The sequence below is a fragment of the Schistosoma haematobium genome, chromosome 2 (assembly GCF_000699445.3).
Source record: "Schistosoma haematobium chromosome 2, whole genome shotgun sequence".
NCBI lineage: Eukaryota > Metazoa > Platyhelminthes > Trematoda > Strigeidida > Schistosomatidae > Schistosoma > Schistosoma haematobium.
In genome coordinates, this window is record NC_067197.1 from 36,485,911 (window position 1) to 36,512,904 (window position 26,994).

General features: G+C 32.9%; 1 protein-coding gene across 2 annotated transcripts in view; it reads right to left on the reverse strand.

Annotated features, from left to right (window-relative positions):
• MS3_00006842 (uncharacterized protein) overlaps nucleotides 1–26,994 on the reverse strand; it is a 65,409-nt gene that overhangs the window by 26,172 nt on the left and 12,243 nt on the right. For both annotated transcript variants that reach the window (XM_051215075.1, XM_051215076.1), the window contains exons 4-10: nucleotides 16,920–17,020; nucleotides 16,086–16,248; nucleotides 7,736–8,265; nucleotides 7,223–7,449; nucleotides 5,607–6,011; nucleotides 4,195–4,560; nucleotides 268–380 (exon numbers count right to left, since the gene is read on the reverse strand). In XM_051215075.1, the coding sequence (XP_051068259.1) occupies nucleotides 268–380; nucleotides 4,195–4,560; nucleotides 5,607–6,011; nucleotides 7,223–7,449; nucleotides 7,736–8,265; nucleotides 16,086–16,248; nucleotides 16,920–17,020 (1,905 nt within the window). The remainder of the gene's footprint in view (nucleotides 1–267; nucleotides 381–4,194; nucleotides 4,561–5,606; nucleotides 6,012–7,222; nucleotides 7,450–7,735; nucleotides 8,266–16,085; nucleotides 16,249–16,919; nucleotides 17,021–26,994) is intronic.

A 26,994-nucleotide genomic window follows, 5' to 3' on the forward strand; every position in this document is an offset into this window, starting at 1 on the left:
TAAAGGTAGTATTATTTAATTTTAACAGTTGAATTCATGAGTCGATCTAGGCTTGACTACCACTGAAAACCTGGAGCACTGGACGACCATTTCGTTCCAGCATGGGACTCCTCAGTTTAGTATAGATTGACACGTGAATTCAACTTTGAAAATACTACAGTCTCCATAAATCCCCATACTGATCATTACTATTACTATTATTATTGACAACACAAACATGGAACTAAACATTTCAAGTTATAGATAATGATTATTAAACAATCCTACCTTCATTAAATTGTACAATTGTTCAGTTCGTAAGGTAGTCATTGGAAGCTGTTTAATCTTATTGTAATGTTGCATCAATTCCATATATACACTCTCAAGTTCCGATAAGGAATCTATTCATAAAAAATGATAGAAATATACGATATATAAAGAGTATTCAGTATACGGTTCGGTTTTAAATAATATAATGGACAACTTCAATACAAAACCAAAGTATACAAAACAGGGTACGGTTGTTATATGAATAATCCCAGATGAGATTAATGCAAAATCTACCATGGAATATTACTTATAGATAATAATATGTAGTATTTAACTATTCAGTATTACAACCTTTAGATATTGTCATAAATTATATCATTGTAAACAGTTGGTTAGCGTTAAAAAAAATTTCGCTAATATAAACTTATATATATAACCAATGATTATTTAGATAAGTAAATGTGGAAGACTTATGAAACCAAAATAGGAATTAAATTTTATCATTACATTTATAATCAGATAACCTGTAAGCATAAATGTAAATATATATATATATATATATGCGTTTGTCAACGCGTTCGACTACTTCACTCCCTATCCTTAGTTCAGGTGTTGACGCAGACCACTCCTGAAGCAACAACTCGCATTTCGACAGAGAGAAGCGCATTCCAAACATTCTGACATTGTTGCTCAGTGCTACCAAAACACTGCATTCTATCAGCGTCTTCACCAAACAGAACTATGTCATCCGCGTATTCTAAGTCGATAAGTGGACCTCCTGGAAGGAGATCAATACCCGAGAATTCAGTAGACGAGAATGTTATTTCCATCAATAAGTCTATGATGAAGTTAAACAAAAATGAAGAAAATGGACAGCCTTGACGGACACCATTTGAGGTTGCAAAAGTAGATGGCAGTTCGCCATAATATTATAAGTTCTGTACATGCTTGTTGAATAAAAGCAATCTATTTAATGTTGCAGTTTAAAATGCTGTTTTACATTCTACTCTTTAGCAGAGTGGAGAAAGTGAACAGCCTTGAAGGACACCAATTGAGGTTGCAAAATCAAATGACCGTTCGCCATAACCTCTCACTCGACTGGTAGTGTTCGAGTAAAGAGCCCTCACAGGGTTTATGTACTTCTGAGGTACACCTTTCAATGACAAACACTGCCAGAGAACCTCTCGGTCTACAGAGTCAAATGCTGCTTTTAAGTCAAGAAAGAGCACCGTTGTCGGACGCCGATAAGTATGCCGATGTTCTAGAACCTGACGAATGGTGAATATGTAGTCAATGCAGCCACGAACAGGTCTGAAGCCAGCTTGATTCTCTCGTGTTTGCAGTCAACGAGTCTTAGTTAGGTGCCCGATAATTATCGAGGCTAGTATTTTAGGTGCTATATTAGTCAAACTAATCCCTCTATGGTTATCACAGGATGATTTTGACCCTTTCTCATATATTGCGACAATGAGTGATTGTGACCGGTAGGAAGGAATTACGTCTAACTCCCAGATCTTAGCTAAAATATCAGTCAACCTAATCGCTAAAACTGAAACACCATCCTTAAACACCTCTGGAGCCAATCCATCTGGACCAGCTGCTCTTCCTTGTTTCAGATTAACTATAGCCTTTTGAAATTCAGCCAGATTCTGAGGACCTACTTCAATGTTTCATTCACACTGTCTGGAAGTGGAGGGTAGTTGTAGAGTAGCTGAAGACCAGTTGAACTGCTCCTCAATGTGTTCCGCCCATCGTTCTAAACGTCTGGACTAGGAACAGATGAGAGTGTCGTGTTTTTCTGAGATAGTCTCACTTACACTTGACTTAGTAATTCCAGTTTCTTTTATTAGTCTGTAGAGCTGTTTTGTGTTCACTATAGCCGCCGCCATTCCCATCTCTTTTGCTTTCGATGCCCAACACTGCTCACGGTCGTTCCTTAGACTTTTGCTTAACCTAGATCTGATTCGCTTTCGCTCATCATCGTGTTCAGAGCCTGGTGGGATGAGTTTACGAGAATCCATCAGTGCAATAGACCTTGAAGAAATCAATTGGTACATTGTAACCCTGTAGTTTAAATCACTAATAGATGACTCTGCTGTTTCCACAGCTGTTTGTATATCTTTCCAAGCAGAATCTGGGTCAGCCTCGTTTTCAGAACTGCCTAAGTGTGACCTCAGTTGTTCCTGGAATCTACTTTTGGTTTTCTTGTTACTCAATTCAGTTCTAATGCGGTTTTTTAGTGTGGCTATTTTGCGTCCAGTGAGGCGCAAGCAGATGCGTGGCCGTATTAATATATATATATTTTTCAACGTAGTGCACGCAGTGTCCAGTCACCTAGACTGGTGGCCACATTGCAACATGGTCGACAGCATTCGATCTGCACTAATAAGGAATTGACACACATGACAATAATCACTACCCAGTGATCAATCAATTGTGATAAAAATAAATATACGCTAATCACGTCAGAGAATCAGCGGTAGATGACAAATACAAACACTTATTGTTATTATTATTATTATTATTATTATTATTATTATTATTATTATTGATATACAGCTGATATATTCAAGAGGTACATCGTTTTCTGCATGATTCACATCAAACGTAAACGGCATTTTGTGGTAAGTACCATATCTTAGTTTTGGGTTTATCCCACCTCTTCTTCACTTATTATTAACCAATAACGAAGAATAGATTCCCATACTTGGCTCCAATCCAACTATAAGGGCCGATGAAAATATCTAGTTCACCAAACCGAAGGTAGAAAGGGTTTCAAACCTGCTAATTAGTGACGAAATGTTGAACCACTTAATTGTTAATCCAGTGCTTTACTCGCTTCCGTTCGTCATTATAAAATGGGCATAAAGAAGTATGTGAACTATTCTGCAGCATATACCAGAATAAAAGTTGCGATGACCTCTTTAAGCCATTTACTTATCTAAAATATTAGATATTTAATAGATTTATTATGCAATAGTGACATTGAAAATTTTAATGATCATCGAATGTTGCTTACCTGAAACAGACATTTCTCATAATTAAATTATAAGAACATAAAATACTGTTTATATTTAAACAAAACATCTAACTGAAATCATTTATGTAAGCAGTTTGATGAATGTCAGTATAGTATATTCAGTATTTAATTTGTATTGGTTATTTGAACCTCCCCATTATTAATTAAGGATACAATCAATGCTATGAGGATTGTTTCGATATTGCCCTCACGTCGCAAGTATTATAACACAGATGAATGGTGACTAGCAGTGAAATCCACGATGAGCGTTTCGTCTTGTTTTTAACTCGTCAGCAGAATGTACCTGCATTCCTCAGATGATGTTAACTTAACTCTTGAGTGTGATGCATACTGCTGCATGGTCAGGATAACCCTTCAGAACGGTGTATTCTATTACAATCAGAATGAGTTATTCAACTATTTTCAAAACCTCAGTATTAAGTTATTCAAATATGGATTATAAAGTGATGCACTTCTAGCTAAATAAAAAGTCATCACAACCATAAGGCAGATGTTAACCACTGATAGTTAGTTCTATTGTCATTGTAAAACAAAAGGTATTAAGAAGAAACAATTGTATTCATTGACCATAATCATAATAATTGACTTGATCAGAACAACCTTCTACTACCCAGAATTTTTAAACATCATAACATCTGGACATGTACTAATTTAAGGCAAACAATAAATCACAAAACTCCATGTAAATAATTTCAACAAATACTATTGATTTTCCTGCAGTGAACGATTTAAAAAAAAATCACAGATACTATCCAAGAGTTCATATACCAACATCGCAATTCACCGAAAGGCATAGAAATATAATGAAAATTCATTAGTCAATAAATAAAGATACAATTACTCTCAACATATATGTAGTCCAAGTAGGGTAATGTGAAATAAAGTAAGCAAATAATAAAACAAACCTTCAACAATTGGAGAATGTAACGGAGACACAGAGGATAATCGACCGTGATCTGAACGACTAGGTAAAGAGGATGGAGATGACAGAACACCACTATCTGTAGTATTTTTCACAGGTTTATTTTCACCTGAAGGTATGCGACTAGAATTTTTAAATATATTTAAGTCTTTCCAATTTACAGGTAGATCAGAAATAGACATGGAAGTTGGTTGTGGCGTTGGAAGTGGTGCAGGTGATGAAGAATTTGTAGATAATGGAGATGATACTGTTTCACCACTATTTAATACATAACTTCCTAATTTATCCAACTGACTACCCATGTGATTTATTTCGCCAATCAATACCTTGTTGACATCAAACTGAGGGTCTGTAAAGAAAATAATAACATTTCATAATGACAGACAGGTATGTTTATTCGTGATTAAAGGAAATCACATGAAAGGAGCTAAGGATAAATTTTTGTAATTATGCTAAATGAACTATGTGACTTAATGGGATAAAACTGTGGTTCACATCATAGGTGAGTACATAAAATGTTTACAGTAAGAAAGGAAACTTTACGTATTTTTTTAAAACTAAATCCTAAAAAGATCATTTTTATCACTCAAAAGACGTCACTTGAAAGCTTTTCCAAAAAAAATGAATATAAAGAAGAAAGAAGCATGTCCTTCGTGAACGATAATAAAGTTAGTGGACATTACAGTGATCAGCTTTATAGCACACAGATTTATCAACTGAAGAACAATTGGGCAGGCAACAACTAGAGACAATCGTTTGGAGATGGTTTCTACAATATGCGTAAACCACATCGAAAAAGGTTTCAAACCAGAACGGTATAAAAGACTGAGAGAATAGTTAGACAGAACTATGGTTGCTTAGAATAGAAAAACCTAAGAACATTTATCTAAGTAGGTTTGGGACTATAACGTAGAGGCTAAAAGGGAGAAACTATTATTAATGGACGAACCAATTAGATTTAAGATTCCAGGTCTTGGATTTCAGCGTGAAACTCATGTAGCCATATGGCTAAATACCATTTTGGCATTAAAGCTGATATCAGTTCGTAATAAAAATCGTGCCTCTAATTTCTGACTCTAAATCCCAGCTATAATTTCTAATCTTAATTCCTCGCATTATTTTTTATAACCCTAATTTAACACCAGCAGTTTGATTGACATTCTCAAGATCACTTCAGGAGCGCTCAAAGGTCGTCCATAAATTATAGTCTCACTGCTGAAAGCTGAACATCTTAACCACAGATATATCGCTTTATAGTTTCGTGTTCACATGAAAATGTTATAAACTTGATATCAGTGCTATCTCCTACATATGACCATTTGAAAATCTAATATAGATACAATTTTACAAGACAACACAAACTTGAAATTCAATAAACTGTAGAACAAGAATTACCTTTACCCCAACGAACTTTAGCTAAATCATAATAATTTTTCAATGTTCCATAATCCAATTGCATTGTGACTAAATCTGCATCTGGAATAAATCGATGTTCATTTGCGTACAATTCCATTGTAGACAAACGTGTTTGTAAATCAGCAACACGTAGAAGCAATTCCATTTGAATAGCTTCAGGACCACACACTATATCGTCATCTAAATCGGGCGTACCGTTGACTAATGGCGCGGCATCAGTAGAAATGGCTTTCTGTGAGTGTTGAATAATGTCTATTGGATCTTTTGAACAGTCTGGTTGTTTATTTTGATCACTAATATGATTAATATTCGTCGGTGTACTGTCAAACTCTTCTTCATTGATAAATACTTCATTCTTGTTACATCCATTGTGTGATTCCAAAACTGTTTATAAAAATTTAAAATAAAGACAACAAGACGTAAGATGAAGTGGTAAAAATAAATGATTGGTATGAACAGTGAAATGATAAATAATATTTAGTTATCGTAATGAGTAATCTTATTTTAGTGACTAATTTGCTTTGGTAAAATAATAAATACATATGTTTATTTAAACAAATAAACATTTTTAAAATATAAGGTTAGATAATCGAACACAGTGAAATCCAAGACATACATTTCGTTTACCCTGAGAATCATCAGATGAATCTGATTGAATCTCAGTGACGATTTCCACATTAGGACTTAAACTCTTTATTTTTTGCGCCAAACTCTTTACAGAAATTAATTTATATCATAGTTGCAAAACATCAGAAGCTAATCACTTAGATAATTCAGTGGAACTTTTCTTCTTTTTCAGACGCGCATATCTAGTTAGGAACTTATTAATTAGGAAACACAAAGAACTGCGAGCAATTTTAGAAACAAATTGAAATGCTCCTTTTAATACGTTTGTGGGTCAATCAGAAATCAATAACTGATAGGTACATGTGATTGACCAAGACATGATGTTCATTTTCAAGGACTAAAGAATAAACCACTAACACTTAATTTCCTAAAGTGTTATATATATACTCCATCTCTCGAGCTCCGAAGCTCTTGTATATAAATAGCATGTATTATTACCAACTCCTGGACACTGTGCGTCACAACAATTTGGATTGCTAATTGTAATCAAGCTAAAAATATTGAAATTAACTAGTGAAACATAGTAAGAAAACAAACATCCCAAGATAATCACGAGTAATATTGATGAATGTCAGTATTCACGTATACACTTTCTTGTTGTTGTTCAAAGTGTAAAAAAAATTAGAAACTAATGATAAATTTTATTATTCAGTGAATTCTATATTGTACTTGAAAAATGAAGTGAAAATTAAACTGAAAGATTATTAGTTAACAGTTAAAAAGGAAAAACTAGATTATTAAACCAGTTTTCTTCTGAAAAAATAACTGGGAGTCGGATATAGTTAACATTGAAATAGTGCACTGCTGAGGAGTCTTATACTAGGACGAGAGACGACCGTCCAGTTCTTCTAGATTTTCAATGGTGGTCCAGCTTAGATCGACTCGTTAATTTAACTGCGAAAATATGAAGTATAAAAACAGCAATTCTGTATCAAAGTAGTTTCAATAAACAAATATAAACTTATTACCGGAAAATATGTGATTTCTATTTGATGACGATGATAAATTCATTTGATTTTGTTGTTTGTATTGTTGTCCAGGAGAGCATGAATTTGCTATTGTATTTCTTCTTGAGTTGATGGACGTTTTCATCGGATCATTGAGAAAACGAGAAGCATCATCGCCAGAACATAGAGAAGGATCAGAAGATTTTCTGAAGTGATTTTGACCCAGTATAGGATTATTACTACTTGTTCTTGTATTTGGAGAGCATGAGGTAAAAAAAAGGAAGTAACGGTATGTAAAACTATCATTGCTGATTAATAGTAAATAAATTTCAAAGCAGTATATGTACTAGGGATAACTGATTTATCGTTATGTAAAATCAGTTGCAAGCTATTCAATTAATAAAAAAAATTTCATAAGGTCCAATTAAATGATGATCTTCTAAAGGTAAGCACTTAGGGTATTGTTACAACATCAATTTAATTAATCAGTGTATTATGAACATATGAAAGATAAATTAGATAAAATGAACTTACGTGATACGATCTTGACTATGGAAAACAGATTGTTGATTACCATAATTATTTATGTTAGACGTATCTTTCTGACGATGAATTTGACTAGAATTACTGATATTACCTAGTCCAGTTTCCCAACTATCAGAAGTCACTGATAAAATTCTTGTATCGTGTGTCGATGAATTTCTTTTTATTCGATTTTTCTGTTGTTCTAACAAAGGTGTTGATGAATAATGTAGACTATTATTATTATTACTAGAATTATTTCTAGTCTGATGATAACCACTATTGACTTGAGGATAACCTACATCGGATACACGCCTATTATTAATGTTGGAATGTAGAGTTTGCATACTATGAGATCTTGGTTTATTTGATACATTCTGAGATGGTGTATCGCTCGGATTGTTTACATCAATTCCAACGCGTATTCCCATACGTAACTGATCTATGGTAACTTCAGCTAGAGCATGTTTCGTTAACAGATTATCGTAGTACATTTGTAATTGTTTTATATAATCATCTTGTTGTTTACGAATAATCATAGCCTGGAAGAATAAAAGAAAAAAGTAAAAAACAGTCATTACTAAGTTTCAATCAATTGATTAAAAGCGTATGCGAAAAAATCTAATAGAGAATAGGAACTGTTATGCTTTGTGGTTATCGTGGAAACAGCAATAAAAAACACAATAGTCATTCGTAAAAATATCATGTTATTAAGGAAAGGTGATTCAATAATTAAGGTTATGTTATAAGAAACTATACAAATCTCATAAAAAGGGAAATGGAGTAATGTATGTAACATTCGCTGAAAAGACTGGAATAGCGATGGTACGAGTATGTTGTGAGGATGATTGTACCATTTTTTGCACAAGTAGATCAGATTTATTCACATAGATACCAGTCGATTCTGTTTTTTGACTTAACCAACGACGTAGTTTACTGGATAAATAATACCCCATCCACGTGAAATCCATATTTCCAATTGTTTTTTATGAAAAAACATTTGATTTGCATACCCTAAGAGTTTTATCCGATGTAACAACACAATCACTTTAGATCTAACTATAAGACATGAAAAAGTCATTGAAAACAAATGCTAGATCATATATTCTTTGTTTTTCGGGTGGAATATTCTAAGAGTATTTTTTAAAATATATGGAACACACAGATTAACTAGCTTATTCCCATTCAAGATTAACTGGAAAGAACTTAGTGGATAAAAGTTGTCATTTTTGCGCCCCACTGTTTTTGCTTATACATAAGAGAAATTCAGATTGCTAAAAACTATCACCAACATCCAAGAGATAAGACACACATAAACGTTTAGAGACAGCGAAAGTAACAACTGATAATAAACTTTATATAGAGTAGTAGATTAATCGGTGTAGGGACAAACTGAGTGGATGAACATCATTATTAGCAACGCTTTCAATTATATGGAGAGAAATAATTAAGTCATATAGTATATTTGTATGTTCAACTAAACAATTGAAATTTTATGATTCATTCAATGGTGAAGTATGACATAATAATATACCCATTGAGCATGCTAGTAGCTGTTTAAACTAATTAGCTCAATGGACAAAATGTTGGCGTTTGGAAGGAAAAGTAACGAGATCAAATTCCAATATGAAACTCAATATAAGTATGGAGATATATTCCGTTGACGAGTCATATATAGGGTGAAAAATGGACTTTCTGGATTTCACTGCTAGTTAAAACCTAACTATTCTTTAAGTGATCGATATTGTCCTGTAAGATGAACAAGTTTTTACTACCTGACAAAGCCACCACCGAAAACAAAATCAAAAGACAGAAAAACAAATAAAACAAGAAATAATCTAAAACCACCCCACTATTCCATATGATTTCAGTTATTTTGTATTTTATCGTTATAATAGAAAAAACCTATTGAACTAGGCATAAATCAATAGAACTGTTCCATAAATCAAATTGTGGAACAGAGAGTAAACGCATAGTATTAAGGTGACAATCTGTAACCAGTGTCCTTGTCAACGAAATATCGAAGCATTCGTTTGAAGTAAAAAGTGCGCCAAACTATTTTCTAACTAATCTACTAAATGATTTTCTTGTAAACGTTTTTTTTTTCGTTGACAAAAACGAAATGTTTAAAGCGTAAAATAATCAGAACAAATACGTATATACTGAAAAATTTTAAATATTTTACTAACAATAATGTGGGTCTAATTCATGTAACAATGAATGACAAAGAATTAGAACCAATGTATACAATTATGTGTATATATATATATGATTTATAATATAATAAGTAACAATACAGAGTGTTACATAAATCGAGTTTTGCACTGTAAGGTTATGTGAAGTTAAGTAATATTCAGTCGAAACGATAAGTTTTTTTTTGTCTCATATATATTTATATCATAGGAATAAAATATTTTAGTGACATAAACTGTACGCAAAACAAAACAAACTGTACTATAAACATCAGTGTAAAAAAATAGTGTTATAAACTGTTCATTTACTTTATAAATGATTTTTAATCTAATATATTGAAATTTATATGAATACGATTTAAAAAGTGAAGTGTTATTTGTTAGTATTCAATAAACACATTATTACCGGTTAAATCAGTCAGTCAGTTACAACGTAGGACCAGGCACATATTATGCATCGGTCCATATCGCATTAGCACAACAAAATGAACATCGTATTCATAGGAGTAGCTAAGTAAATGGTAGTAACATATAAAGCAAAGACTACATATAAGGATATAGTACAGTTAAACGAACAATTTTTATCTAGAGTCTTACACTTCAGAAACCTGAGAAATAAGTGACTATTTTACTAATCTATTCAGTTGCATAAAGAAATTATAAACACATTGTATTCTGTTGGCAAACATGCATCAAGTATATATATATATATATATATATATATATATATATATATATATATATATATATATATAAAGTAATACTGAATGAATGAGGTTAAAAGGGAGTTAAAATCGGGAAAAATTCAAAGCAACCAATTTCTTATCAATTATGTTACAAAAATATACCCCTAATCTTTTCTACTACTATTGATTCTGTTACTACTTTCACTAATCTGAGCTTTGTTTTGATAATTTTGTCTCGCGGGGTTAATATAATGTGGTAAACTGAATAGATGAGTATGTATTAGGTTCTATCTCCAATATGAATAAAGGTAACTATCCAATGGATATTTATAACAACACCATGTGAGTTAGTTGTGATCAGCTTGCAGGTAATAATGTAATTCAAGATAAAAATGCTATTGACTGATAGAGTATTCATCCTTATATTTACAACACAGAATAGCATACAGAAATTAAAACGAAACGCAGTCAGTAGAGTTTTGTAGCTGAAATGGTAGAAAAATATGTTTATAGTCTAAAGGCAAGAGTTTTGCCTTCCACTGTTCAACAGATTTTTATTCAAATCGTCACCACCTTAGCATATAAGAAAATAGTCTGCCAATGAACTCTATCTCAGATAATCCATGTAGAAAATGATATGAATGTATATCCTGTTAATAGAAAAAGAGAGATAATACAGTGGAAACAAAAACGACGCTATATCATTAAAAACGGATACTAATGCATCTTAAGGAAAACACAATGATAAAAATAATAATGGAAAAAATTAGAGAGAAATAAGAATAAATCGATGTACACACAAAAGCCAGAAAAAGTGACGAATCGAAAATTCATACTCCTTAAGGAATGTACATTATACGTAGTATCGATCAAGTATATATGCTGAGAGAGTGAAGGAGAATATATCAACTGGATGAAGGACAACACAATGTCAATTGAAAAAAACAGTGAACTTTAAATTATTGTCAGTTAACTATATCACAATGAAGAGTACAACAACCTTTACTGTTTTTTTTTTCTTACTACATACTACACAACAAATGTGTGTAAACAAATACAAGTTGACCCATGTGCGAAGTAAAACTGATCTTTTCTATTAATTCCACTACAAAATGCTAAACACTTACACATATTAACAGAAATGTAGGGCAGTGGACAACTAAACAAATAAGCAAGTTAGATATTACATTGTCGTACGACAAAAAGCTATAAAAAAAGTACGAAAATATATTATCCTAATAAAAAGAAGTTCACTTATTCATGATCAAAGGAAAGAGAAATTTACCGGTCAATAAAGCAACATAAGAGCAGGGAAAAAGAAGAAGAGTCAGTCAGATAAAACATAGGACCAGGCACACACATGCATTGGTCCAAACTGCCACACCTCATTAGCACAAGATGAACAACAAATTCATAGAATTTACCACAGAAGTAATAACTGATTTGTCGTCATTCCCCAATACTCTGCGTCTAACCACACTATTACTTACCTGTTGATCCCAGCAGATACGAGCAATACTTTTAAGGTTAGGCGCCCGAAAATTATTGAGGCTAGTATATTAGATCTATATTAGTCAAACTAATCCCTCTATGGTTATCACAGGATGATTTTGACCCCTTCTTATATTTCGCGACAATGAGTGGTTGTGACCAGTCAGAAGGAATAACGTCCAACTTACAGATTTTACCTAAAATATTAATCAACCTAATCGCTAAAACTGAAACACCATCCTTAAACACCTCTGGAGCCAATCCATCTGGACCAGCTGCTCTTCCTTGTTTCAGATTAACTATAGCCTTTTGAAATTCAGCCAGATTCTGAGGACCTACTTCAATGTTTCATTCACACTGTCTGGAAGTGGAGGGTAGTTGTAGAGTAGCTGAAGACCAGCTGAACTGCTCCTTAAAGTGTTCCGCCAGTAGTTCTTAACGTTTGGACTGGGAGCAGATGAGTGTCGTCTTTTTCTGAGATAGTCTCACTTACACTCGATTCTCAGATGCGGGGTCATGAATGCGCAAAGTGGGACCCTATACTACGGTGAAACGGCCATCCATTGCTTTCAAGTTCTCAATCGTGGTCTAAAATCATTTCGTGATTTAAAATCTACGAAAATTCTATGATATCCACAAAACCTCATAGTGATAATTAAGAAATCGTATAACAATTACTTTACAAAGAGAACACACTAATGACTGGACTTATTGGCCGATCTAAACCAAAACCGTACCAAAGGACAAAATTCGGACCACGAATTTGTCCCAAAAAGCTGAGTTCAGTATCTAACGTCATATAATCAGTGAATATGATTCAATAAATCAGTATACGAAGATGAAGATATTTTCTCCCACTGATATCACGTGGTTAAGAAAGGTTTCGAATTAGAGCTCGTGTGTTTAGGACTTCTTATTCAATATTAATATAAATATCTCTAACCAACAAGCATCAAAGCATAGTCTAAATGATATTAAGACATTACGACTGATCAACAGAACTAGATCATTTTTAAGGGCTATTCAAATAAGACAGAGGTCACAAACACATGATCAATCAGTTTAAACAATATGTATCCCATGAAAATAATTTCATTTATGGAAGGCAATTATCCATATCACATGTACATAATTAGTTCATACTGACTGTAAACAAATCTGTATGAGTCATTTAATGTGTATTTTTAGGACTATTTACACAAACAAAATGGCCATGTTCTTTGTTTCGTTGAAGCTTATGCAGGTAAATCGTGTGTTTCTATATTAATATTATGTAACTAGATAATCTCATCAACTATACCAATATTAGAGATAATAATAATAATAATAATAATAATAATAATAATAATAATAATAATAATAATAATAAAGAAGCCTTAAATGAACTTGATCTTAGAAAAAGATAAATATGATCAAATTTTATGTTGATTAAAATATGGTAAAACAGATGTTAGTATGTAAATGAATTTAGTATATAATCCATATCCCTATTAATTATCGGTAATAATAAACAATTATAATAATACAATGATTTATTACTTGTAGAGCATAAACAAAGCTGATAGACTGTAGTCGATACTATGGCAACGAAGTTAAACAATAACTTGGTAAAGTATTAAAATTGATCATTATGTAAGTTAGTGTGCATCTTTTGTGTTATGAATAGAAATATATAAACAAGTATGTGCAGTCGATTTGATCTTGGATAATTATTTAAATAAAATTCTAATCTAAAACGAATAGTTTAATGATAAAATATTCAGTTGAGAATATCTTAAAATAATGGATACTATCAGTGATGATTAGATTAAAAAATGTGTAGCATAGCACACTAACTTACGCGTTTAAAGGAATTGTACTCATTGCATGAACCGAAGATCCTAAGTATGATTCGCTTTAAGGTATTGCGAGTATACAATATAAATCTCAAAGTAGGACGATGCAAGACTAACTAAAGAATACAACACAGTTTTCAACAATTTCTCACCTGGTGTCAGTTTGTAAACGAAACTAACATTCAATGCTAGAAATTATATATATATATGGTTGTTTATAGGGATTCTTTATTAAGCTTTTATTCATATAACTAATTGAATTCTAGGTAAAAGTAAAGTTACCAGGTTTAATAATGAAACCACAACTGATTTTCAAATAACAGTTGATCAATCACTGAATAGATTTCATTGATATGTTCGTGTAATCTTTTAATCCTTAACGAATTCAATCGATCAAGTGGATCGATATCACAGACATCATGTTAGAATGTTAGGGGCTAAGAAAGTAGTTGGGAGAAACAATAACTTGAGCACGAAACACCGAAGCAGCTTAATCCGGTTATCTAGGCCAGACTAAGCTATATCAAATTATCAGGATGGAACGCCTGATCGGCCTAGAGTCCTAGGCTTTGATAATTATATGTTCTGACCAGCACAGTTAACCTTGAACCAATGTAGGCTACACTCCTAATGGTACACTATCCAAAAGCTTTTCTTTATCCTCTGTCCTAAGTCCGAAGAGAGGTCAGCAGACAGGTACCATGATATATATTCTAATCACCCGGTACACAGATACGAACAATACGAACACACAACACACTAAATCAGAAATCGTACTTTAAACACAACCGTAACATAAATGGAAGAGAGTGAATTAAACAGTACATAATTAATTAATGATGATTAAGGAATAGCAAAAAAACGTACAATGACATTGAACCGATTCACTGGAAGCTTACAATAAAAATACATAAATACTATAGCTGCAGTTACTTTCTAATTATTCAATAAAAATAATAATCCGAAAAATAATTACAAAAATTTCAACTTTTCAAATACTTGTACCGTTATAATAAAAAAAAAATAACATAATTCTCTTTTCTTTAAGACCCCTTTTCATTTTTCATAATTAAATGACCTGATAATAACAACGTTTAATGAATATTGACTAGAGATTTATTTCATATTTAAACTACTCAAATATATGAATACAATAATTATATGTTAAATCATTTCAGTGTCCTAAGAGTTACTAAGAGGTACTCATCAAACAAGAAAAAAAAGATTGAAATTAATTAAATCAAGTAAATTGAATAATCGATAACAAGGCTAGTAAATGAAACAAACGTCAACTGAATCATTTCACAAAAGTATCATAATTAAAACTATTACTTATAAAATAATGCATTTTAAATTATTGTAGTCTAGGATAGATAATATTGGTTAGGAAATTACAGGGTTCTATAAATAATTGAATAATAAGGTGAGTATAAAGTTGTGTTATATCCCAGCGAAGATTAAATCACGAGTAACTTCTGAGACCTATTAATGGACAAATATTATTTATATATTCTTATGGTATAACTATTCAATAATTAGATTGTGTATATTTATATTCCTCTTATTATAAGCTTTATTTTGACCTATAATTTATTATTGTACGATTTACGGTTCTTAAGCTATGTTCAGTTTATTGACTACTGACCCTCACGTTCACAGCCACTTTTTGGCTTTATTGTGTAAAAATGTTATTTTCTATTTTATGGTGTGTTGCGGTCTGTTTGGTTGATATATAAACCGAGTATGTTTGAAATAAATGATTCGATCCGATTCGCATATTGGAAGCTGGTATTGGTATTCTGGATTCAAATGGACGGGCTAGGCGGACATAGGACCAATAAGGACGCTAGGTTGCCCATACCGGTCGAACGTCATTGGTTTGGCACAGTGCTAAGATTGTATCAGTCGTATTTTGATTGGTGGATAAATCACGTGATAAAAAGCCGGATATAAAGTCAAAACAAGTTGATCTTAGCTTGTATTAGTTCATAAAAAAGATATCACTACATAATAAACAAATGTCAAAATAAAACACTTAATTAAACAAATTTATTTGTCTTCATAAACAATTGTGCATAAATCAAATATATAATATTATTCTAATGAAAAAGGAGAAATGATAAAAAGATGAATCTTTAAAAGTAGTTTTCTAACTTACTTCTTCTAATTTTACCTCTAATTCAACTTGTTTTGAAGAGGATTCTGGTGTATCAATTTGTGAATCTTTAAAATTACAATTAGATGAGTTAAACACCTTTTGTATTGAAGAAGACGATGAACAACAATGCACGTTTGAAGATTGTACAATTTCACTATGAGTTCTATTAGGATAGAAAGAATTAAAGAAATAAATATTGATAAGATTATGAAATAATAATGTCGTATCTTTCAGAATAATCAGTTAGTGAACAGCTCCAAGTTTACTGTGTCTGCTGAATGATTACTATCCAAAGATTTAGATCGAATGTTTGTATTTAAAAGGATAATGTAGATTTTATCATATCTTTTTTGACATCAGTCTGTTACGCAATATCATACTTCACGCTCTAAACTAGAAACTCTTCTCCATTCTTTTTGTCCCTTATTTGAATTTTAATCAAGACTTTTCTGTAAATACGAAGTGAGTATACCTAATTTTTAGTAAATGATGTTATGATTTCTGTGTTGTAAGTAAGTGAAGTGAATCTATGAAAATTTATCAATGTCACAACGAACCTCCCTAAAGATATGAAGATGAAATAACTAGAACTTTTTTAGTGAAAAATAAATATCCTCAAGAATGTGCCTAACAGAACATAAAAAGAAAATAGAATGCATAACAGCATTGTAGCAACATCGAGAAGAAATTTTATATGAATGAGAATCTTGTATGAAGTTTGTAGTAAAAATATACTTGATGAATAAGATAATGACTAACATTTAACTCATGAATTGAAGAAAACCACATCAATAAAACAATCGGAAACGTTAGGAATGAAGAAATAAGACTTACTCATTTACATTATTATCAATTGTAGGATTATTATGGATAGTAGGTGAATTGTGTTTAATTGAATTATGAGACTCAGTGATTGAATTACTTCTCACAACAGGCTAAAAAAGTAATTCAGATAGGAAAATATTTTAGAAAAACTATTAATCAACGAAATCAAATGTGCGAGAAAATCTATAAAAGATATCGTAAGAATTGCATCGACTTGTTACACGCATTAATGAATGGGAATATGCGATTATCATCAACCATGAAACGACACATTAGGGTCAATTAGTTTGAAAAGTGAAATGTAATTTACCTTTAAGTGTAAGAAATAAACAATATTATCACCATTTCAATAAGTTTAACTCCATGGGCTAAGCGAAAACCCTAAAGGCCACAATAGAGACCGCAAACCATGGTCACCACAGCCACAGTTAGAGGAAACTCATAAATGAAAATAATACCAGTGGTAGTCGAGAAATATAAAGAAAAGGAAACAGAAAATGAGTGAAAAATAGTAACTGACGAACAATAAATAACAGCGTATTCAAGAATTAGAAGTAACCGTAATAACTAAACTGATTACTACAATTACATTTGACTTGAGGTTAAGTGCATTCGTTCCAGTTAACTAAATCAATATCTCTACCAAACTTGGGTTGATTCCAAAAAAACGTTCATAATCTTATAGTTTACAACCACAGACTGACCGCAGACATATAATGAAAGCCAGAACGCACTAGATCACTATTTCGTCCTAGTATGCAACTATTCGGCAGTACCCATCCGTGACAAAATTTGGGATGTAACCAAAAACTTTAGATCTAGCGGAGAGCAGCTATTTAGAGTTTTACATTCCGAACTTCAACCGTTTCACAAAATCTCACCCATTAGTGGGTAAATTCCTCATTGCCCGATATGATTAAGTTCGTGTGGTCACAGCTCATTAAAACTCCGAGAATCTCCTCTCGAAGTTATTCACTAATGAGAATATAGTTATTATCCCTGTTTTTAAATGGTTGTATAGTTAAGGTCAGTCCGTGAGGTAAATTATAGGATTCAATAATCTCTACAAACGCCTTTATACTAATAACTCCTTCAATCGTTACAAAGAATCCTAAGTAAACAAAGGATAACAAACAGGATATTTCCTATCAAAATGACAGTATTTGTCACTGACAGGTGCTAATATTTTTACTGAATTATAATAATACCAGAGATTTTAAGACTTTCCAAAGTATATCTTAATTCTTGAATTATTAGGAGATTATAATTTCCTTCATTTAAATTCGTTTGAGATAATTTTAAGCAATCAAAATAAGTGAAGCTTAAACACACAAGTACATGTTAATTCCCATGAAATGATATTGAAAAAATCTGAATGTATAACACTTTAACTTTGATGTAATTAAAACAAAATAGGAAACACCCAATTCTTTGAAATTTAATTGTTCGTTTTATTAGAATTTTGTGTGAATTGTGAATTTGAACACTCACTAATTAGTGAATAATGAAATTTACTTGTGTAAGTTATATAACAGTTAGATTCAAACTTAATCTCATTTAAAAATGAAATGAAAATAAATCCTAATAAACATTTATATTCTAAATTGCCTTTTTTTCTTTTCTATTTGTACGTTTGATAAATGCATATCAACCATGAAATTAGACAGTAATGGAAACGTACATAAAGAGAGACTTATTCAATTGTTATAGAATTACATTGTGCAAGTCTATTGACTCAATTATCAAAAATAAACAACAGATAAGATGATGAATATCTAAATCGAGCTATTAATCAGGGTGATCACTTAAAGGTGTTGTACTATGAAACAATAAACCACTGTAAACTGAACAACACTATGATAATCATCAATACAAAACAAAATTTTATCACTACATGACTGATTGAAAAACAGAGAAAATAATTCATTCCCTTGTTCATTTAAGATACATCATGTTCCAATTTCAATTATTCCAACCATTGTTAACAGCGATCTTACAGACTTCATTTACCATATCTACCTTCCACTCATTAAACGTATATGCAGTTGGCAACATCACAAACTGCATCAAATCGCATAAATTTTAAGTCTAAGTTCTTTATTTAACCTAACGGCTGAAAACTTTGAAGAGAACTTTAACAAAGGTCACATGTTTTGCATCCATCGTCTACCTTCAGAAAACTACAAAAAACGTCGCATTATGACTTCGATAGTTTTAGTAATAAATAAGCAACAGACATAAGCTATTATCATTGTTCTCATAGAGATTGGTAAATTTTAATGCAAACTCTGTTACAGTTTCACCTGATTAAACAATTTTATTATTCCTATTTCATTTCACGCTTCATAGTTAACCGGAAATAAATGAAATACAAACACATTTGATGTGTTACACATAAACTTTTGTTTTTTCAATGATTGTTAAGGTGTAATTTGAAAGGGATTATTAAAATAATAAATTAAGTGTTTATCTAATCACATAAAATATAGAAAAATAAATAAAACCAAATCCATACTTAGTTTTATACAATTGTGCATCCTAAATATTACTTTAAAAAAAACTCTGTTAACGAACATTTTGTACTTCTGATGAAAATCAAGTTCTGTCAAAGATTCGAACTCATATGCACATATATCTATTTGTTTCAAATAGTTAATAAACTTCAGACGTATTATTTACTATAGCAGTAAACGGATATGCAAAACAATACGAAAGATGAACAAATATATCAAAATGAAAAAACAAGGAAATACTAGACTGTGATTGAAGGGCTTCAATCAACACTTAGAATTAAAAAAGGATAATAACAACAGGGATGATAGTAGAAATAGTAATAATACAACTCTTTTACCAAGTATAAATTTACACATGGCTTTGAGGCACTTTATTTGTATTGGAGCTACTGTAACTACACAGCTGCCCAAACAGAAGTGTGAGTAGGATGAGGTCGTAATGTATATTGAACTAGGTCGTAATATAATTCTAGCTATGATTCGGATATCTGGATATTATAATTCCCTTTCTTTTTTAAACCATGGCTACTCAAAAGGAATATTACAAGACAGTTTTATTTGCAGAAACCGAAGAAGACTTCTTTAAGGGAACACCATATAAGAGTGAATATATTTAGAAAGACTCTACAAATTAAAATAAACATTGAACATACTAAAACGACCACTGAATGATAAGACAGAATCTTTAACTACCATAAAAATGAAAAACAGCTCTCGTGAGGGGCTTAGGTAAGAAAAAAAGAAATTTACATAGGCAAAAATGAAAATAACAAAACAAGTAAGTTGTTTTCTGGTCATTTGCAATCCTCAGATCATATTTACGCCTGAGCATTTGCAACCCAGTGCCTGAATTCTGAGTATTTTAAACACTTAAATAGTTATCATGCATCTACCTCAAATAAAAACGATGCGTCCCAAGTACGCTTTGATACGACCTCTTTATTTATGTAAAATGTATAAATATTGATACAAATAGGCACCAAAATAAATATGCGTTACACCAATAGGATTATGAGATTATGAGGCAATAGATGGGGGCAGGAAAGTATAATGATGTAACCTCGAAACAAAAACAGTGGGACAGTTCGATTTAGTGTAGTCAATAACAGTATTAAGTGGGCAGTACAATAAAAATGACGAATATTCTGTAAGCAATTAATAAACTATGTTGCCAAATACAGTGATGAATCAGTTTTGATTCTTTAAGGATCTCGGCAGCACATACTTATCTTCAAGTTTTAATCAGAGGGTTAATGCCTATACCTACCTGTGTTCTTGTACCACCATGTATTCAACACCTTTTTCTCATCCCGTAGTTTCCTAAGGCTTTTCCCGTTCAGACATATAAGAATAAGTCAAACGTAGCCTAGGTACCATATAATGAGTTTAGGAATGGCGTTCATTCCCACCTCATACATCATTAAACATACTCAACCTATCAAACAAATTGCTGGTCTCAATTCAAGGTAAGCTGTGATATTAGAATACTGATGTACTCATGATACAATGTGACAACCTGTGAATACTATTAAATCGGTGAGATATTTCATTTCGATAACATCTAAACGTACATATTACTGTAAATATCCAATGTGAACCGTATAGAAACACTATAGATATTATAAACAAGTTAGATTTACGATGTAAATGTCTTCAATAACCGCTTTTTTTTTAATTACGTCATTTATTCTTTGTAAATCCTATATATTGAACCTATAAGTAGATATAAAATAAAGCGTTGACTTATTTATTGTTAGTGTTCACAAATTCTATTTTGTACATCATTACGCTTTTTGATATTTCCCAAAAGGAATTAAGTGATACATGTATATCAAGGGGAAACTTTGTAAAATCAATAATCTCACAGAAGTGATTCAAGTGACTAATAAATTACACCCGAAAAACATATTTGCTTTACACGTTCATCATCATATGTAAAATTACTAGTGCATAACACTGTCACATTATTTTTCTCTCTATAATCCATCGTTTATTGTGTACAATGTAATACTTACCTAAACTAATATACACCCAATCAAACAACAATCCCAAAATATCATGTGATAAGAACTGATCGATAAGTAACGGGAGAAATTTAATGATTGACCAAATAATAATATACAAGTTGAAATAGAAACAAAACATGTACAAAAACACATATGCACATTTTAAAGAAAAAATTACGATGAATTATAAACATAATTTGGTTCATGTAAATTTCCAATGTTATACTTGATAAAACAGATTTTCAAGTTGAGATGCACAGTATTTTGTCATAGTTACTGACACCTTTATTATCCATAAAGGGAATATATATGATGAATTATTAAATGAAAGTATGTGCTATGAACAGTTGAACAGATAAGACAAGATTTTTAGAGAATTAAACCTAATACATGGTAATATTGCAGCGTGACAAATATTCATGACGTTTCGCAGAGGAAATAAACTATATCTTTTCTATCGTTCATATTACCACAAACAGAAAGTTAAAGAAATGAATAACAGATGAAGCACTTTTCTACAACATCGAAATGTTAGGATATCTATCGTTGCACTATTTGTTTGATATGACGAGGTTGGTTCAATCCTAGTGTTTAAAGGTATATCTTGATTAGTTATGCCATAACTGACGTTATAAAAAGCAATACAAGTCAAGTAATGCAGTACAATATATTTTAAAAGTACATAAGCTGATCACAGAAGTTATGGACTCACAACTCATCGGACAGGATTTTAGAAACGATGATACTCGATAATAAGTGATGATGTACGCTTGTCAATACGAGTTATACAGCCGCTTCTAGAAAGACGAAATTTGGTACTTCATTCAACAACTAGATTTTAGCTACTTTCTTGCTTTTGACCCATCCGATTATAAATCCTAATATAAATGTACCTTGACGTCTAGATGAAAGCACAGTATTAGTTTTTACTCAGCATGTGTAGTTGTAATAAAGAAGAAATATATACGTTACTATCACAAATGTTCATTATATTGATTTAATGAGCTACATAGATTATAAAACAAATTTGCAGTGAATATATCTCGATGATAGTATGAACTATACATTGTTCATTGTAAACTTAAAGAAAATTTAAAATATACTGCAATAAAGATTTAACTCCGCCTGTAGCTCTTCTAGAGTTACTGCCGGTCCCAAGCCCGGGTAAAGGAGGAGGGTTGGGCATGGGGTTAGCGTCCCCATCTCGTAGAAAACTAACTCGCTAAAAAAACGCTTACCAGAAAAAATAATCCAAACCATTTTAACTCTGTCCTGGGAGTTAGAAGGTCTTCATTTAGAAGAATTATGACGCTTCATGGTGAAAGCCGAGTTCCTTCGGAAGCCACGAGGCCGATGCCCCTTCTAACAACCAGAGCAAAAATTTTTATAGGTACATGGAACGTTAGAACAATGTGGGAAACCGGGAAGACCAGCCAAATAGCAACGGAAATGAGGAGATACAACTTGGCAGTACTGGGAATCAGCGAAACCCACTGGACCCAAGCTGGACAGAAAAGGCTAGCTACGGGAGAGATGCTGCTATACTCAGGTCCCGAAGAGGAAAATGCTCCACACACTCAGGGAGTTGCTCTAATGCTGTCCAAAGTAGCACGAAATGCACTTGTAGGATGGGAATCCCACGGATCCAGAATCATCAAAGCATCATTCAAAACAAAGAAGGAGGGGATCTTAATGAATATTATCCAATGTTATGCACCCACCAATGATAGCAACGACGACATTAAAGATCAATTCTACGAGCGGCTGCAGTCAATCATAGAGAAATGCTCAAGAAAGGACCTCACCATTCTGATGGGAGATCTAAATGCCAAGGTCGGAATAGACAACACTGGATATGAAGATATTATGGGACGACATGGACTGGGAGAGAGGAACGAAAATGGAGAAAGATTTGCAAATTTGTGTGCATTCAACAAATTAGTCATAGGAGGCACAATATTTCCACACAAACGTATACACAAGGCTACATGGATCTCACCGGACCACACTACAGAGAACCAGATAGACCATATTTGCATCAACAAAAAATTCCGAAGGACAATGGAAGATGTGAGAACCAGGAGAGGAGCTGACGTAGCTTCAGATCACCACCTAGTTGTAGCCAATTTAAAACTGAAGCTAAAAAAGAACTGGACAAGTGGACAAACAGCACTACAAAGGTTCAATACAGCCTTCCTTCGAGATACTGACAAACTCAATGAATTCAAGATAGCTCTCAACAACAGATTCCAAGCCTTTCAAGATCTACTGAAGGAAGAAGAAACTACCATGGAGGACAACTGGAAAGGCATCAAAGAAACATTGACTTCAACGTGTCAAGAGGTTCTGGGCCTAAAGAAACACCATCATAAGGAATGGATCTCTATAGAAACACTGGACAAGATCAAAGAAAGGAAGAACAAGAAGACAGCAATTAACAACAGCCGAGCACGAGCAGAGAAAGTCCAAGCACAAGCTGAATACATAGAAGCAAACAAGCAAGTGAAGAGGAGCATTAGAGCCGACAGGAAGAAATACGTGGAAGAATTAGCAACGACGGCAGAAAAAGCTGCTAGAGAAGGAAATATGAAACAGCTCTACGATACAACGAAGAAACTATCAGGGAAATACAGTAAACCAGAGAGGCCGGTCAAAGACAAAGAAGGCAAGCCAATCACTGAAATTCAACAACAGCGAAACAGATGGGTAGAATACTTCGAGGAACTCCTGAATAGGCCGGCTCCAATGAATCCACCGAACATCGAAGCAGCACACACAGATCTTCCTATAGATGTCAACCCACCAACGACGGAAGAAATTAGAATGGCCGTCAGACAAATCAAGAACGGGAAAGCAGCAGGACCCGACAACATACCAGCTGAAGAACTGAAATCAGACGTCGAAGTAACCACAAGCATGCTTTACCTTCTATTCAAAAAGATTTGGGAGGAGGAACAAGTGCCAATGGACTGGAAAGAAGGACACCTCATCAAGATTCCAAAGAAAGGAGATCTGAGCAAATGTGAAAACTACAGAGGCATTACACTACTGTCAATACCAGGGAAAGTCTTCAACAGAGTGTTGCTGAACCGGATGAAGGATGCAGTAGATGCCCAACTTCGAGATCAACAAGCTGGATTCCGAAAGGATCGGTCGTGCACAGACCAAATTGCAACACTACGGATCATCGTCGAACAATCAGTTGAGTGGAACTCGTCACTATACATCAACTTCATTGATTATGAAAAGGCATTCGACAGTGTAGATAGGAGGACATTATGGAAACTTCTTCGACACTACGGAGTTCCTGAGAAGATTGTCAACATTATCCGGAACTCATACGACGGACTACAGTGCAAAGTAGTGCATGGAGGACAGCTGACAGATGCATTCCAAGTAAGGACCGGAGTCAGACAAGGCTGTTTACTCTCTCCCTTCCTCTTTCTTCTCGTGGTCGACTGGATTATGAAGACCTCGACATCTGAAGGAAAACACGGAATACAATGGACAGCTCAGAACCAATTAGACGATCTGGACTTCGCAGATGACCTAGCCCTCCTATCATGTACACGTGAACAGATTCAGATAAAGACAGCCAATGTAGCAGCAGTCTCTGCATCAGTAGGCCTCAGTATACACAAAGGGAAAACTAAGGTCCTCAAATTCAAAGCGGAGAACAGCAATCAAATCACCCTTGATGGCGAAACTCTGGAAGATGTAGAATCCTTCACATATCTGGGAAGCATCGTCGATAGACATGGAGGTTCAGATGCAGACGTAAAGGCGAGGATTGGCAAAGCAAGGGCCGCATTCCTACAATTGAAGAACATATGGAACTCAAAACAACTTTCAACCAATATCAAAGTGAGAATCTTCAATACGAACGTCAAGGCAATTCTACTGTATGGAGCTGAAACTTGGAGAACTACAACAACTACAATCAAGAAAGTACAAGTATTTATAAATAGCTGTCTACGCAAGATACTCAACATCCATTGGCCGGATACCATCAGCAATAGCCTTCTGTGGGAGAGAACAAACCAACTTCCAGCTGAAGAGGAAATTAGGAAAAGACGATGGAAATGGATAGGACATACATTACGCAAATCGTCAAACTGCATCACGAGGCAAGCTCTAACTTGGAATCCTGAAGGGAAGCGGAAAAGAGGAAGGCCAAAGAACACATTACGTCGGATAATAGAAGCAGATATGAAAAGGATGAATTACAACTGGAAGGAGCTGGAAAGGATTGCCCAGGACAGGGTTGGATGGAGAATGCTGGTGAGCGACCTATCCTCCTTCACGAGGAGTAACAGGTGTAAGTAAGTAAGTAAGTAAGCAATAAAGATTTATCCAGATAACGACTCTCAAATACGATATATGTAAAACTCGTTCCTCAACTAAACAATAACATACAGTAGAATCGTGTTTTCGCATAAATGACTTGATTAATTATTCACAAAATCACGCAAACTTCCAATTTAAAAACAAAACTCACTTAGCCTTATCCTACTTTATAGACATTAGTAACACTAATACTCTCACTTGTAGTTTCTTTTCACATACACACCGGATATCGAAGGTCAGTAACCGATTGTCAAAGTGAATATGATTTGCGGATAATTTCATTTATCTCTTATTTGATCACTGATCTAAATAGTTACCTTGATATAATATATTGTGTACATAATTATTAATACTATACTCAAGTGTATTTTTAGCTTTTCAGTTGTATAATATATGTAGAAGCGCATAGGATAAACGAAACATAAGAGTAAAAGAAAAGGCAACAGCATAAAGGCAACAAAATAATACCTTGACTGCTTGAAATTTTTACAAAAACTGAATATAAATAAATCCATACAACTCTTTGTAAGAAAAATTAGAAATTAACTTATTGGAAGCATACATATTCTTTTAACAGGATACTACAGTGAGGCAGAAAGAGGGAGAGAAAAGCAAAAGAAGGAAAAAAGGAAAAACGGAAAAAATCACTATTGTCCAACTACTTTTTTTTCTACTTTTTTATTAAATTTCTTGATCAATAATACTCAACTAGTGGTGTATTAGTCATCTCTACGATAAAAGGAAAACCTGATGATATCATTAGGAGTATTAACGATATTAAATCAAAAATATCGAACATACTCATCCCTAAGGTGTGTGTACATTTGGATGAGGAAAAAAATAAACATTTATCCGTTAAAAAAAGTAATGACTGATAAGAGAAGTTTGTCAAAAATGTAGAGTCATATATGATAATTTGGTGAACGTTCATGACAGTAATCAATTGTTTAATGTAAACATTCAATTTTCTATCGCTTAATGGAAGATTAGAAGTGATGTCTCGCCTTTTAACCAGCACTAGTCCAAACCGTAATCAACTTGTATAGATTGAAAGCAGATAGTAAGTATTACTAGCTTTCACACAAACAATACAGTTGAAACTCAAATGCATAAACTTATACTTGGTACATCAATAATATTTATATAATGAACATCTTTTTTAAACACAGCACATTATATAGTAGAAGCATTATGAACAATTGAGTAGAAAGTTCATCT